Source organism: Drosophila elegans, unplaced genomic scaffold (assembly GCF_018152505.1).
Source record: "Drosophila elegans isolate 14027-0461.03 unplaced genomic scaffold, ASM1815250v1 contig_208, whole genome shotgun sequence".
Taxonomy (NCBI): Eukaryota; Metazoa; Arthropoda; class Insecta; order Diptera; family Drosophilidae; genus Drosophila; species Drosophila elegans.
The window spans coordinates 12,915,222-12,931,764 of record NW_024545578.1 but is presented as its reverse complement, the minus strand read 5'-3'; the positions used below and the strand labels follow the sequence as shown (position 1 = coordinate 12,931,764).

At 36.1% G+C, this 16,543-nt stretch overlaps 2 protein-coding genes across 2 annotated transcripts; one reads left to right on the top strand and one right to left on the bottom strand.

The window, feature by feature from the left end:
• Nucleotides 1-8,925: 8,925 nt before the first annotated feature.
• Nucleotides 8,926-9,512, bottom strand: LOC108135491. Its single transcript, XM_017256234.2, has 2 exons — nt 9,244-9,512; nt 8,926-9,185 (listed from the first exon to the last, which is right to left on the bottom strand). The coding sequence occupies exons 1-2, from the start codon at nt 9,476-9,478 to the stop codon at nt 8,941-8,943; spliced, it is 480 nt and encodes a 159-aa protein (XP_017111723.2). The 5' UTR covers nt 9,479-9,512; the 3' UTR covers nt 8,926-8,940.
• A 2,584-nt stretch (nt 9,513-12,096) lies between these two features.
• Nucleotides 12,097-16,011, top strand: LOC108135707 (homeobox protein Hox-A13). Its single transcript, XM_017256551.2, has 3 exons — nt 12,097-13,259; nt 14,413-14,680; nt 15,102-16,011. The coding sequence occupies exons 1-3, from the start codon at nt 12,286-12,288 to the stop codon at nt 15,492-15,494; spliced, it is 1,635 nt and encodes a 544-aa protein (XP_017112040.1). The 5' UTR covers nt 12,097-12,285; the 3' UTR covers nt 15,495-16,011.
• The last annotated feature ends 532 nt before the right edge of the window (nt 16,012-16,543 follow it).

The following is a 16,543-nucleotide window of genomic DNA, read 5'->3' as shown; positions in this document are numbered from 1 at the left end:
ATATATATATATATATATATATATATATATATAAATTATTTAAGTCAATAGTCAAAACGAAGAAGATAAATTATAAGGACAGAGAAGAGCTAACCATTATTAAATTTAAAAAAAAAAAAAATTTTTTTTACAAAATAAAATACAAACCTTAATATAGAAAATTTTCTTTTAATGCTACATTATATGAATTTGGTATTATTTAATTTATTTTAAATAACTAAATAAATTACAATATGTAGAAGACTTACAATATCATTTCTTTAAAATATCTTGAGTTGACCAACAAAAACATAATAAATTTTATAGAGACCCCAACAAAATGCAGCTATCAATATCAACAAATCAAAAGGCAGAAACACAACAAGCAATCTGTTAGACTATCATATATTCGCTGGGTGTGTATATATACACACATATTATATATTGAAAGAAATATGGACGATTAAATGGGGGCTACTGGTGTTTGAAAATGGGGGTCGTAAAATGAGCATAGCCGCAGGAACGGTGGCAATAATTTCGATCTTTACAAGACGATAAAGCTCATGCTTTAATTAGGCCCCAGCGATTCCTGGCCGCCCACCCTTCTCAAACTCAAACTGGTGCGATAAACTTGACAAATAACATAAATACCTTTTATTGCGGGTGGCTCGGATGTGGGCTGATCGGGGGGGGAGGTGGGTGCGGTTCTGATTGGGGGTTCGGTGTCTCCATTCGTAAGACCTTCTCAAACAGACCTACTAGTATTACGCGGACCAGGGCGGTACGTGCTTTTTACGACACCCACTGTGGCGTCAATTATAAAGATATTTAAGTACAGTTAGCATGCAATTAGACGGCGCAAAGTTGACTCTATCGCCATGGTCAGACTGCCATGGAAATCCCTCTGATTTAATATATATATATAGTCTTATATCGTATCGGACCCGCGGCCATATAACTAAGTCCGCCTGATTGCCATAACTAGTTGGTCATATGACAATTAGTTGTAAATTAAGACCACCGATTTATTGCACAACCTAAGCCTAGCGCATGTTGAGGATTTTCTTTGAGGGTGGAAATCATGAAAATAAGCTATGTCGATACATATAGTTGCGGTCAATATATACAAGTTTATTCTTAAAACTAAATGGGGCAAGTATAAAAATCTACATTTATCATTGGTAAACAAATTTAAAATATTGTTAAGAAAATTTAAATATAAAATGTTTTTAAATTTTTAGTTTATAAAACAGATCGGACATTAAAAGAATTATTTTTTTTAAATTATTTTCTTAAATTATTATAGAGTAATTTACTACTGTATTTTGGAATGTGAATTTTAAGAAATAGTAACAGTTTTCATTTTCCTTGAATTTTATATACTTTTTCAGTGGCTCCGTTGCTTTGAAATATATAATTTGTGTTTTTAATTAATTTTGAATTATACGGCTTAAAAATGATTTAAAGTAAATTGTCATCCAAATGTGGAAGTCATTACATCGTTCTTAAGACAGAATCCATTTTTAATGTTTTTATTCCCCAAATTCCACTCGATATTAGTCACAGATATCAGCCGCCTCTCGATCAATAACTTCTGTCAATATAAAACTCATTAAAGTCAGGCATCATTGTCTCAGACCGACCTGTACCATACCCACACCATACAGCATCCCCCCTTTTTCCACCTGGGGCACAACAAAGCGAAATTGAAATGCAAACCGACTAAAAGCCCCGGGCGGAGCTACTTGCCACCCCTTTTTGGCCGCCCCCTGGACCGCTCTATTGACTCAAAACGGTAGCCGCTCAACAGTGGCTAATGGTCATAATTAAACGTGGCTTATTTGCATAAATCAAGTGGTGAGTTATGTTCACCTGGGCAACGCTGAGGTGACTGGCGATGGAGTGGTGGTGTTGCAGGTGAAGGGAAAACGCTTTGAACAATTCGAAAGAAGCCGCTTCCTCTTGATCGTTTCCCCATTTTCATATCGGTTCACTAGAATCCATTTTGATTTGCTTACCCTTACAATAAGTATATTTACTGCGTTGAGTATCTATAAAAGTGTAATGCGTCAGATTTTAGTTTATTATTTTACAAAATCCAAATATTTTTCAACTACTCTGAGTTTTTTATTTATTTTTATTTTACTTAACATATTTGCTTACTTTTTTATTACAAGTTATAAGACTTGCTCGGCAAATTAAAAAACTTATCATTGTTAAATGAATAAAGCCAATGCATTTCCTAATAAAAATATTTATTATTTTATTTAAACACTCACAATTTTAATTATAAATGCTGATAAATCAACAAACACAAAGAAAGTAAATTAAGGAAGTAAAATTGTAAATCTAAATGGCCAGTAAGACTTCTCAAGTTTTCTAAGCACACTCATAGAAAATTGTTTTTACCTGATAATTCATTATTACACTCATGATTTCACTATCAATTTAACAATATTTTCTAGGTAAATTTATCTATAGGTGCCATATAATATGACTTGTCCAAACCGGAAGAACTTAACCTACGTCAATGGGGTTAGTAATTTAGAATGTATCACAATCATAATCATCGGGAGGCCGCAATCAATTTGAAGGGTGACAACATGTCTATAAGAAACCAAATGAAAAGTTATATCAGTTTCATTATAATTGAATCACAAAGAGTTAACCAGAAATTTCGTAATTCCCGAATCGATGACAAAATGTGAAAATTCGCTCAGATACGGAAGCAATTGGCCACTCAAGTTTTGTAGTTTGGAGATTTGTCATGGGCCTCACCTTAACTAACACATAGTATATCTCCGCGATTCCAACTTATCGGGGTGCACAAATCAAACAAATAAAATGGGGGTAAGAGGGGGGACATTCGATTTCAAAATTGTTGATAAATGGCAATTGTTATTACTAATATACGATGGGCTTGGTAATGGCTTATTTATAAGGTTCGGTGCGAGCAGGGTCTGCTTTTGGACTGGTAAATCAACGTCTATGATTAGAGCTTAATACATCTTGATAAGACCGCCCATAAAAAAGGAGGCAGCGAGGGCTGGCTTCCAAATTTGATAAATCAAAAATACCACTGCCTCAGGGCTCTGGCAGCTGTAGATTAATCCCGCAATTTAGTTGATTAAAAGCTAATCGAGAGATTTGCCCGGTTCAAGTAGCAATTTCCTTGTCTCCAAGCGGGTCAAGTTATGCGCTGTTTTAAACGCACTCGAAACGCGTGCAAATCGCGTTTTTATGTTTCCTCCGTAAATCAATTAGGTTGATTAGTTTACTGATTACAGATATGCTACAATACAATTTTTTTTGCCTAACGCATTTAAAACTTGTATTTAAGAAACCTTTTATTCTATCAAAATAAACAGTTTTAGTACTAAGAAAATAAAAGCTACCTTAAAATATATAAATACTCGGATGTATGTAAGTTTTTTGATATAAATGTATAAAAATTAAATTTCTTCGTTATTGCAGCATTACCACTACTTATAACCAACCACCACATTCTGTGTTTTTAACCTTAATACTAACCGTTATAAGTAAAGATCTTCAAAGAGATCTTTGTTTTAAAACCTAAATACTTAATACTAGAAACGGTTGATTTCTTCTCAATCATGACTAAGTAAGTTTTGTAACTTTCCTTACAATAGTCTCCACTAACCGTTTCTAGTAAAGATCTTTAACAAGATCTTTATTTCAAAACCTATAATTTTGTTATACCTACAGAAACTGTTGAATACTTGCCTTTAACCCTAATCATAACTTTAACATTAAGTTTAAAACTCTCCCCAAAATAATATAGATTTTCTACTCACCTTTGGAGGATTTACCGCGTCTTAAATCGCGCTATAAACTTGCATCACTCGTGCCTTCAAGACTCCTCCGCAAAGTTCAAATCTCCGACTTCTCTTTAACCGCATGTTTACCCATTAGCGTTTTTCGGGCTGGCGGCTTAAAATGTTTACCCGGCTCGCCGACGAAGACGTTTATGTTTGAGGGACTGCGAGGGGAGAGGGGAATCCCAGTGAGAAATATCCAAGGTATACAATCGTCTTCTTTTTTTTTGGCATTTTTGTTTGCCTTCGAATTATTTCGTTTTTGGCGAATGTTAAATACGCAATGCGTAAGTAAGGTAGTCGAACAGTGGGTGAGGGGGGTGCAGGGGGGTGCGGGGGCAGACATCTGAAAGCTAGGTGGCGCCATCATAAATTTATTGAAATTCCCATTTAATGGAGATTAATATGAGCCGAGCAGCGTCGTCGTCCCCGAGGCGCCTCTTTTTGAATGCGATTTATTGACATTGCTAAATGTTTTTGAAAAACTTTTCATATTTGCTTAGTTTTCATTTTATTGTTATTTGCCATTTGTCTATGGCCAAGCGGCTAATTAAGAACGTGGGAATGTCTAAGCGAAATGGTAGCTACGTGACATTTTTGGGATGAGTAAGAGTGATTGGGAAATGATTGGGGATTTCTGCATACGAGGATTTGCAATAACGCTTAAGCATGACAATATAAAATGTTAATACTCAAAAAAAATTGAATGAATTAACCTACAGAGAGTAAAAAATAAGTATTAATCCAATACTAAATACTTTACTTTACTTTTTTATTTTCACTTCTATACCGAAGAGTCAAACACTGTAGGTTGAAGCTTTATTTTTAAACCACATAGGTTGGAATTTGATACTTTTGTGGTAAAAATTTAATACAGATCTTATTGATAAGTTGCTCTTACACAATAGTTTAAAATTCATCAAACAAAAGTTTAGTTTCAATGATAGTTTGGTTTTATGTGTATGAAATGATTACTATTCTCTCGAAGGGTAAATATTTCTCAAGCTTCTGTTAAGAAATGTTGAAGAATCTTAATTTTAACTGGAATGCTTATATTGGATATAAATATTTCTTAAACGTTTTGAACTAGTTTATAGATAAACATATTATTTTATTATTTAATTAAATTTGTAAAATTAAAAAATAAATAAATCGTTTGATATATTACCAACTATTCAAACTAGCCCCCTTCCGTTCAAGCACTCCAGTTCAATCCAAAATTTCCACCAGACGGTCTCAAGTTTTGCATTCTTCTGCTCCAATCACACACTTCTCCAGATTAACCGAACCCTTCTGACGTATTTGAATAAATTTACAGGCGGGTTCGATTCGTTTCGGTTCGGTTTTAATGATTTACAACCCCCGAGGAAAGAACCTTTGGCCGCTTGAGCTGTCATCTGGCCGGGAACTGTGTTTTTGATTACCACAAATCAACCAGAACAAATAAAACGATTAGGGAAGGGTGAAAGAGTCGAACGAACAATGGGAGAGAATGAAACTTTGGTATTTTGTCAAACGTTTATGGGCGAATCAATCAATTTCAATGCAATTTCAATTAGGCCAAGATAAGCGCTAAGGAGGCGGCCAATCCAATCAAATGGGCCAATGGTCGCTATCAGTGGTCGAGTGTGTGTGTGCGTGTGTGTTCAATAAACAATTTTAATATTTTTTAATTATGAAAACAAGTTGATTATATAAATTAAATCGCTGCCCCGTCGGCGATTAGATTACGACCCTCCTACCGAACTTAAAATTCTTAACTTTTCGAGTGATGTGACGACCATTTAAGCGGCTTTAAACAAATTTTTATAATTTTTCCAACTTCATAAATATCAAGGGGGTGCCAAAGGGGGGGTGCCGCGTCGACTGATAAGGGATTTTGAATTAATTGAAAATTGATTATTAGCTCTATTTGAGCGTGCAGATAAGAAAGTCCGAAATTGAAGGCAGCTGAGATAAGCGATTCCGATTTCGATTCCGATTCCTTTTATTTCTTACTCTCTTTCATAATTGAAAATTAATCCATCATAATAGACGTCAGCGCAGAAATTAAAACCTGAAGTTTGGAGGGTCTTTCAAACCCTAAAGAAATTAACCGAAGAAAGGGAACAAATAAAATATGAAATGATAAGCGGAGATAGTAAATTATGTGGCGGCAAACAAGACCAAGAAAAGGTAAAGCAAATAGGCCGAAAACGAACAAAATATTTTATAAACACCAATGAATTGATATCATAAGCAGGATATCATAAGCAGGACGGAATTCAGAAGAGCCATCATTATCTGGCAATTGAATGCACTTATGCAAACAATTACAAGCTGCCAGGCAAATAGGACTGCCGTGTATCTGTGTATCTGTATCTGCAGCCGAGTATCTGATCAAATAAGGAGTACAAATCAAAATGCGATTTTCGTGCGTCCTTCTTATCGGAAAGTGCATGTTTACGTTTACCTTTCGCTTCCAATCGTCTGGCGCTTCATCGCACTTTCACGTATAGTGAAGGCATATGTTCATATATATACAGATACAGATACATTTACAGATACAATATATATGAGGAAGTAGTCCCGGCAGAGGTTAAAAAACTCTGATGTCGCAACGGCAGCTAAATGTATCTCAACTGTGTGCAAACAGAACCACACATTCCACTCACTCACTTCACTTCACCTCAACTCGGTTTCAGTTTTGGCTTGGGTTTTAGGTCTGGCCCGGCTTGGAAATTTGTTTGCGCTGTGGCTAATGAGGCAGCCCAATGCAGATACAGAAGCTATATATAAACACCGATATAGATATCGCACTCCGCGATAAACTTGAGCTTCAATCGATTTTTTACTTTCCTTTTTATGTCTGTTGAGTTTGGCTTAGAACATTTTTTAACATATGAGATATTTATTCATTTAGTTTCACGTTTGAAACTAAACCCATAACAGTTCGAAATATAGTATTTAAATTTATTTGGTTGCTTAATTTAAGATCATGGTTCATTTATTAAACACAACGTTTTTAACTAGCTTTCATCATTGCCATACGATGTATTTAATTATTAACAGGTCACCAAAAACAAATTCTTTATAGCTAATTTTACCCCACAAAATCGTATCACATCTTAGTCATCAGCTCTTCCAATTTCAGCAGCACTATCAAATTTATTTATGACGTCCGAAAATCATTTATTACTATTAAAAGCGCTATAGCTAAACCTTCGAACGGAAACAAAATAGTTTTAGCCCATAGTCTAATCAAAATAATAATTTGCAATCGTTCAGCAATCAATTTCCTTTCTAAACCCCACTCTAAGGATTATCTGGCTCAGAATAATCTCATTAATGATTCCTATAATTCTTACGTTTTATATATACCAATTAAAATTAATAAAGAAATATGGGGAAGGGAAAAACAGAATTCAGTTTATCAGTTTTTAATAAGTTTGCTCCGTTGGCGAGCCAACAACAAAAGCAAATCAATTCGCGCACTTAATGAAAAAACACAACTCAATTATAAACTTTATCAGCGGTATTTGGGGTGGAGCTGGGGGCGGGGTTTTTTTCTGTGTCCACATACATACATTTAAAAGTTATTTTGTCAATGCTGGAAATCAATTAAAATTTTGTGTCAATAATGAAATTTACTTTATTATCGCCATATTATCAAATATTTATTTCATTTCGTTCTTCTTTTCGTGTGTACTTAAGTTGATTTATAATGCACATTTAAAACGACAGATTTTCTTTTTTGTAAAATTGATTAATGTTTATAGGAAATATACTTTCAATGAGACAGGAGTATTTTGTTGTAAGCTACAGTTACCATGTATGTTACAGTTATGAAAAATAGTTCTGACGGATTGTAATTTTAAGGTTATTACAATTATAAGTTTCTAAAAGTGTTTTTTATTTAAGCTTTGATTTTCATAAACACTTACATATATGCAAGCCAAGAACAGTACAAATTTATTAAATGATATCTTAAGAAAAAGTCTTTCGAAATCTTTAGAAATCAATCATTTTAATTGACCTGAATAGAAGGTGGGGCAACCATTTAGTAATCATTAGGGTCAGTCAATGCTGACCCACCTCGGTTTGCTTAAAACATTGCACAGAAAACAAGAGAAAAAAGAGGAAACCAAGAGTGATAGGTGGGTGGAAAAAAAATGCAAATAATAAATACCAAAGTGCAGTAATAATTTGCATGCACACATATAGTGAACTCTCTGTGCCCACAACTCTGTCAACATAATGAGCCAATCGAATGGCAGCCACTTTGTAGATACAACTCAACGAAGTATCCGTATCTGTGTATCTCTGTTGCTGCTGAAATGTAAAAATTATTTATTGATAACGCAATTTAATGCCAATTATTTGCACATCAATATTTGCTCAATTATCAATTGCAATTCAGTTGGGTGTGGTTGGAGTTTTGTGATTAATGAACAAATGGTTTGATGAAGGGAGGTGGTTTGTATCAAGTTTTGATTTGTGGTTATTGTTTTAAAATGTTTTGAAAAGTCTTTTACAATTACATTTCCCTTTTTTTTATAGATACATTTGGACGGAAAACAAGTGTCAAAGTCAACTCAATCAACTTTCAACCCTCCTCCATTCATCCCTTTTTTGCCAGCCTTGCAAGTTTTGTTTACTTAGCTAACTAAGGCTCTGAAAATCTGTTGAAATTTTCTGGAATTATTGTTCACTTATCGGGTGAATTAACACGAAAAAAAAGGGAGAAATGGCAGGTTCACTAAAGAGATTACCTCTCTCTCTTTCTTTCCCTGGTCATCCCTCTCTTTCGGATTTATATGCTGACCGCATCAGCTAAATTGCAGCAGCATATGTGACGATTTATTTTTATTTCTGATATTTGCTGGCAAATTTAATGCCTGATTAGCCTAATATGCCAGAAAATTCATCAGTGATCAAAACATTTTGGGGATGCAAGGGCAAATCTAAGGGTGTCATATTTGATTTTAAAAAATTTCCCTCTTTTTGATTTGAATTTGATTTTCAATTAAGCCCCTAATAATGTTTCCCCCTCTTTTGGATATTTGAGTTTATTTTAAGAAAAACGAGGATTTAGTTATTATAAAAATGTATAATCAATTATTATTTAAGTTATAAATTTATTGTATCAGATTGTATAAAAAAAAGTACATAATGCCATTAATTTTAATATTGAAGTCCGACTTATGGGTCTTAATGCGCTGCTTTCTATGCCAATAAACCAACTGCCACAAGGACACGTCTTATTTTCCATAACTGACGAATAAATTTCCCTAGTGCACTTGTGACAAGGTCTATTTCTTAATCCTAACTTCTTCAGTTTTTGACATCCCATTTCTGGGGACCAAAAACAGCAATAACCAATAATTGACTCTAAAAAGGGAAAAATGGTTAACGTATTTTTTTCTGAATTTCTTGCCAAAAAACTCACTCTTTATTTTAAAACCCATGCCCGGAAGCAGGCATTCCCTTAGATAAGACGGTATTTGGGACGAATTTAAATTAGGATCCAACTTCTTGGCATCAGTTTCGAATTCGCAACTCCAACCGGTTGTCAATATTTTGCATTCCGCATTAACTTTTGAACAATTCGAACATATCATTTGGTCATAAAAACTGTGTGCAGTGCTGCTAAGTGCGGCTATAAGCCAAATAATTTTGAACATATTAAAAAGTGATTTTTAAATTTGCCAAAACTAGAGCAATGGCTACTGAGTTCTAGTTGTAGGCTTGACTTAAAATTGGATATTAGTGTTTTATTGGGTATTTATAATAAAATACCAATTTTTAAGCCTTTATTATAATTAAATTAAAATTTTGATAAATAACAAAATTCAACCATACACAATTTGCTGATATATTTATTTATATTATCTTAAGTTCATTTCGGTTTTCCCTAATCAATATTTAAAATTTTTTTTTGTCCATTAGTTTGCGTTTATTTATTTAAATTAATTCCTTTTTTATAAATAACTAACATAATTTGTTTCCAGCCTTTAAGCTTTATTTTACGAGCACTTCAGTAGCATAATAAGCCCATAAATTATTGTTAGCCCTTAAAACTAGCTCGTTTCAAATTTGAACTCTAATTGCATATTTACGTAACCATTTCCCCAAAATCAAAACGAAATCAGGCAAACAAAGCTAACAGCAAATACAATGCCAGCTAAAACCGAAACCCAATCCAAGTCCACACGCCTCCAACCCAAAGTCCTCATACTCCTCATACTATACCATTCGAAACCTCCCGAAACCATCCCTTTTTGCCCATCTCCCTACGACTCAATCCACTCCATGTTTGTGTTGTTATATAAAATAAACTATTCTGGAATAACACAAATCATACAGAGGCAGAACAACCGGAGGATGGACGATTGCCAGGTCATGTTCTGAGCTCCACCAGCACCACCCATAAATGTTAGTTAAATGCACGTGGATGAGTAGATAAATATCGTATAATGAAAATAAAATAAGAGCCAAGATAGAAAGTTTGGGAAGGGGGGCCAAAGAAACAACAGCAATCAGTCGTCATTGCAGACATCGCACTAATTTTGAGTTAGTTCTTGGGGAAACATTTTCGGCTTGAGTCTGGATTTTGGGGAAAATCGGGAGTGAGACGGGTTTCATTTTTGTACGTGGTCAAAGAAAATACACTTTGGCACGTTTCTTGTTAGCGAACAGTTTGCCTCATCCCCTTGGTTCCTTAACTCTTTTCCTGTCTGGACATTGCATGATATATATTATTTTTTTTTAGGTTTTTTTGGAGAAATTTACTGTCTTTTTGCCAGCTGCTTGGGTCTCTGTTTGCTTTGGCAACAACATTCGGTTTTAAATTAGAGAAAAGGTCTTTTTAATTTGAGGTCCTAGGAGAGGTAATACCATAAAGCTATTGATTAAATACAAAGTTTAAACAATTTAAATACAATACAACATTTAATTGTACTTTGATTCGGAAAAATATTAAAGGCTTACAATTCTAAGATCTAACAAAGTCAAAAAATGTTTTTAGTTTACTTTATTTATGACTAAAAACAAAAAGTTCAAGTATTCTCTTGCTTTTAATACATGTTTTAGATACATAAAATTATATAAATATGGTTTTATTATGAACATCGGAAGATAAAATGTGTTACAGCTCTTAGATAAATAACAAGAATCTCAAAATAAAGTTAAATGTTATGAGGCAGGGAAGTTAAATTGATTTATTCCTGGGACTTGTCTTTAATGTTCCAGCAGACATCTGCGAAACTGTGCACACTTTTTTGTTGAATTAAGGGGTAGAAATTACTCAAAAAGGTAGCAAATTTACAGTACCTTGTGGCATTACAATGTACTTTCACTGCATTTGCGAATGGCCTGAGTCCAATAAATAGAAATTGTTATAAACATATTCTAAAAGAATTTTTCCTAATATACATATAGTTTATAAGTTATGATAATAGGGTATTTATAAGTAGCCAGTTAAAATAAATTAATGAATTTCTGGATAATTTAATGTCCTTTGCTCCTGAATTCAATCCATTTACAACTCCTTGCCTACTTAACTCTGAGCCACTTGGCAGCCATTCATGTCCACTTAGTAATCCATCAAGGGAACATTAAACTCATCTCATCTGGCTGAGCGTGGGTCGTAAAGAAAATGCATTATACGAGCATTACCGCAGTAGCGTAGCGCCGAACTGGCAACCAAGTTATAAAAGTCCAATGAAACGAGACGTTTATTGTTATCGGGATTATTGATTTCGTGTGTGTGGGGACTTAAAGCTGCAGCTTTAGCCAGAAGTCAAGTGCCTTAATTGCTGGCCTAATCATCTGCCAGACTCCCTTTAACCTTTCTCCCTTCAGGAGCCATTAAGGACCTTTATATCCCTACCAAGCCAACCCCACACACTCGAGTTGATTATGAAGATTCTTTCGTCTTTTGCCGTTGAACTTGTTAGTTGCTCAACACTCCATAATGATGGCAATTATAGCCTCGTTTTTCCAACAATTTATATGAAATTTCGTGCTGCCAAACTCTCCGGCCCTCCTCTCATTTGGCCAAGCCACGCCCTCTTCTGGACATTTTAAGCCATTTGGCTACGCCCCTTTATATATGGCTATCTCTGTTTTGCCTAAGTGTTACTATTGAATACTCCATCTTGAAAGCGGGTTTTCAGAGAGCGAAAGAGGGAGAGAGAAAGACAGAGAGAGAGAGAGAGATAGAGGGAGAGAGATTGTTCCGGTGGTGCTTTATACTGGTATTCCTCGGTATCGCGTATATGATACCACGTTTGGCTGCCAACAGCGCACAGTCGTTAATGAGCGTTCGTCGAGTTCGCTTCGTTGAAACCAAACTGAAACTCGCGTGCGTACGCGTTCGAAAATAGACGTTTTCGAAACGTGTTCTGAAAAGTGTTTTTTACAAAATTGAAGGAATTCGAAAATTAGAAAATCAAAGAGATAAACAAAACTTTGGTGCCGAAAGTGAAGCATGTCCAGTGCCCAAGTGTCGCAACCGTTGCCTCTGCCGCCGCTGACCGCCAGTAACAACAACAACTCGATGCAGCCGTCGCAACTGCTGCTGAGCCACATTCAGCACCACAACCACAGCACCAGTCTGATCCACCAACGCAGCCACAGCAGCAGCACCAGCAGCAGCCACCAGAGATCCTCGCCAGCGGCCCAGGACTACGATCAGGGCAGCAATCACTCCACACTATCGCCCAGATCCCAGATAACTCCCAGTCCGCCGCCGGCAGCGAGTCCCACCCACTCGGCGGCCACCACAGGATCACCTCAAAGCGCCTACACTCCGGGTCTGAGTCCCAGTGGTGCTGTTGCTGCAATCCAGGAATCGAGCAACAGCCAAACGGATAGCAGCAATCAAAGCTCCCAGATGCCCCTGCTAGTGGCTCCCCTGCCCATGGGTGCTGGTCCGCCGCCACCACATCCAAGGCTATATGTGGAGGGCTTTTCGCACACACCACACCATGTGCCCCACCTGGGCGCCTATCCCCTGCCACGTCTGCCACTAATGATGCCCGGCAATGGACCAGCGCCACCGGCACCACTTGCACCACCTGGCGCCGGAGCTCCTCAGCCCGTTTCGCCACAACCCGCTGGCAATCAGCTGAGCCACAGTGGAGCCGCCATGGCCACCACCACGCTCCTGCCGCCCGCCCAAAGTCAGCCCAAGAAATCCTTCTGCATCGACGCTCTGTTGGCCAAGAGTCAGCACCAGACGGGTGAGCCGCAGCCCATCCTTGTGGATGATCGCCTGGCCGCTCTGCACTATGCCCGCGATCAGGCGGAACTCAACCACGCCTTCGTGACCGCCTCCAATGCGGCGGCGGCTGCTCAGGCCGCTGCCTCGGCCGCCGCCGGCGGCATTAGCGAACAGGAGGCACTGCAGCGCATCCGGGAGTCCAGGGAGTACGACTCACCCAGTCCCGACGGCATGTCAAGGTAAGTCAACGAATTTCTGCGGATAAAGGATAAGAAAATGACAAAGAAACTTGCTTACAAAAATAAATATCTATCCAAAGAACATTTTTCTGAAAATATTAAAATTCCAAATCTATTTCTATTTAATTAGTATGATTATAAATATTACTAATTTATCTAAACTTATTGCAAAAATAAAGTAAAGTAAAGTGAAAATAATAATCAAAAAATTATTTCAATTAAAGCTATTTATAACACAAACTATTGAAGTGAAATGATGTTATATTATTGAAAATTCTTAGTATTGGGTGATATTTTATTTTTATTTTATGTTTTACTCTTTCTATTGAAAAGAAGTGAGAATACTTACACATTTATCGACAGTTGTTAAAATAAACAAGAATTAATCGACTGCCATTGGTAAACGTTTAACAATAAGTCAAATAATTATAATATATTTATTAGCCAATTTTAAAAATATTCTTTAGGGCTATTCTTTTTTTAGTGAATATTTTCTAAGACTATTTGTAAAATTTTTAAATTAAAAAAAGTAAATGGACAAAAATATCATAGTAATTACGTTTTTCCCACCTGCTCTGTAAATTAAGTTAGTCATTTCTTAAAGTAAGCTCAGTTTTGGCTTATAAAGTTAAATTAATGTCTTAATCGTTTTAAAAATATATGACACTCAATACACATTTGCATTAGTTTCTCCTAATTCCCAGAATTTAAAAACAATTCGTTATAAACAATGTAGCTCTTAGTTAAAAGCCCTCAACATTTTGTGGTAATCCTCTGCCTGGCTACCAAACAACCGTGGCACTCGGTGAAAACCATGCTGAAAGCCAAAGCGAAGCCCCAATGAAGCCCCAAAGCAGCTTTGTTGGCACTCGAAAACATGGCAAGCCAAAAGCCTTCGATTGGTCAATTCCAGTTTGAACATCAGTCACTGAGATTACGTATACGCCATGTGTCTGCCGTCATAAGTGTGTGAGTGGCTAATTTCAAGTGCGAATTGTGTAGTAAAGCAAACAAATTAGACAAAGAGAGGGTGGCGGTAGTATTAATTGTTTTCAAAATGTGTCGTGTAATTTAGATTGTCATCGAAATGTTAGATAATTCACTATAAAGGGTGTCTCATTAAATCATTTTCTTCAACAAATACTTTTTGCAGATCTGAATCGCCGAGTTCGTCGCACCGCTCCAGTCCGCCCATCAGTCCAGGCTGCGAGGATCAGCAGCCCCATGGTGGCATGCATCCCCAGCACCTGTCCATGCGCATGTCCGACTTCCATGACGAGTTCAAGAAGCCCATTCCTCCGCACAGTCCCATCAGACCTCAGGATTTCCCACTCTATGCGGGCGGACATCCTTACCAACTACTGGCGCAGGGAGGATCTGCTTTCCACAGACCTCTGGATCCTTCCGGCAAACCCATACCGGTAAGTTCTACAATGACTACATTTTATAATTAAGTTAAGTTCCACTTTTAATTCTAAACTCCAAAATGGCCTTGAGTTGGAGAAAAATACTTATTAAATCACATTAAAAATTATTCGGAGCATGTAAGATATAATAATTAAACAGTAATATTTGAGAATTTGAAATTTGAATATTATTACAAACTTTTTAAATAACATTTGTTAAATTTGTTTTAATTATTTTAAACAAAAGAAATGTTTTTCATTAAAAATACAAATTAAAATTAAATACTTTTAAACCATTTCTTAAAAAAACTAACGTTTGATCAATTGCTGTCTTTATCATTTAGAATGAAATATTTTAAAGTAATTCTTGATTTTAATGCAGTTTATTGTTTAATTGGTAAAATAAAAGGCATACACATTGTTGTTTTTTCTCCAGATACCTATGGGTCACAATTTCATGCCCTCACAGCTGCAATTCGAGTTCCTGGCCCGCGCTGGAATGCTGCACCATCGGATCCCCGAACTGGCCGCCTATCCGCATCATGCGATTCTGGGCAAGACGCGAAGACCTCGTACCGCCTTCACGTCCCAGCAACTGCTGGAATTGGAGAAGCAGTTCAAGCAGAACAAATACCTAAGTCGGCCCAAGCGATTCGAGGTGGCCAGCGGACTGATGTTGTCCGAGACGCAGGTGAAGATCTGGTTCCAGAACCGCCGAATGAAGTGGAAGCGGTCGAAGAAGGCCCAACAGGAGGCCAAGGAGAGGGCAAAGGCAAACCAACAGCAGCAGCAGCAGCAGCAGACCTCCAGTGCAAGTGCAGCCAGTTAGGAGGAGTAGGATTAAAGAGGAGCAACTGGAGGAGTCTCCAGTCTAGTCATGCCGCGATCAAAACGCCGTCCCAGTCCCACCATCAAAACGAGACACCCTGTTTTCTGCACCCCAGTTTCATATGCGCAATCGGTTGAAATCTTTTTCGCTTTTTTTTCGCCTCGATTTCGATTTATTATTTTTATTTGGTGCCACAACAACTGGGCACTGTGTGATATATGTAAACAAGAAATATAAATTAAATTCATTAGCCCCCTGTTTGTACATAAACATAAATCTAAATAGGAAAACGCAAATATATATAAAAACAAATAAATATAAATTTAAATAAGATGAATAGTGCTTAAGTAAAGAAATTACATTAAATGCTTTTAGTATAGTTGGTTATTTAGAATTTGCTTGTATAATTTGTGTAAATAATTATAATTATAATTATGTAATTGTGGTATTTAACATTAACGAAAACTACAACAGCCATTGAGTAAAAAACAACTAAAAATATTTTTAATATCGCATTGCGATTAAATTAGTTAATTGTATGGATTTTATTTTCGAAATCAAAAATGTATAAAATAAATCACGAAAACATAATCTAAAAGGTGAAACAAAAAAAAGGGGGTATAAATAAGTGATTTTAATCAAAATTAGGGGCAACAAATAAAGGTAAAAGTAAAATAATTAGTAAATTAACAGGTAAGATGAATGATTAAAAGTTTTTAGCTTATCAACAAGCCAACCTCAATTTCCAGTCAACTCTTGCTCGAAATCAGAAAAAATTCAACGAATTTTCAAACATTTCGAACCAATTAAATTGTAGAACCATAAATTAATTAATAGAAGAGTTGAGAAATGATTTCCAAAATATTTATTTATCACTAGCCAACGAAAAACAGCATTTTATAATATATATTTATGTGAATATCTAATCTAGTTGGCTTTGAGAGCTGTCTGTGGTCTCAAATTTATAAATACACGACACCCATAAAGAAAGAGCTATTAGCCACATATTGTTATACTTCCCAATCAAAATTCTACTCAATTTCTCAACG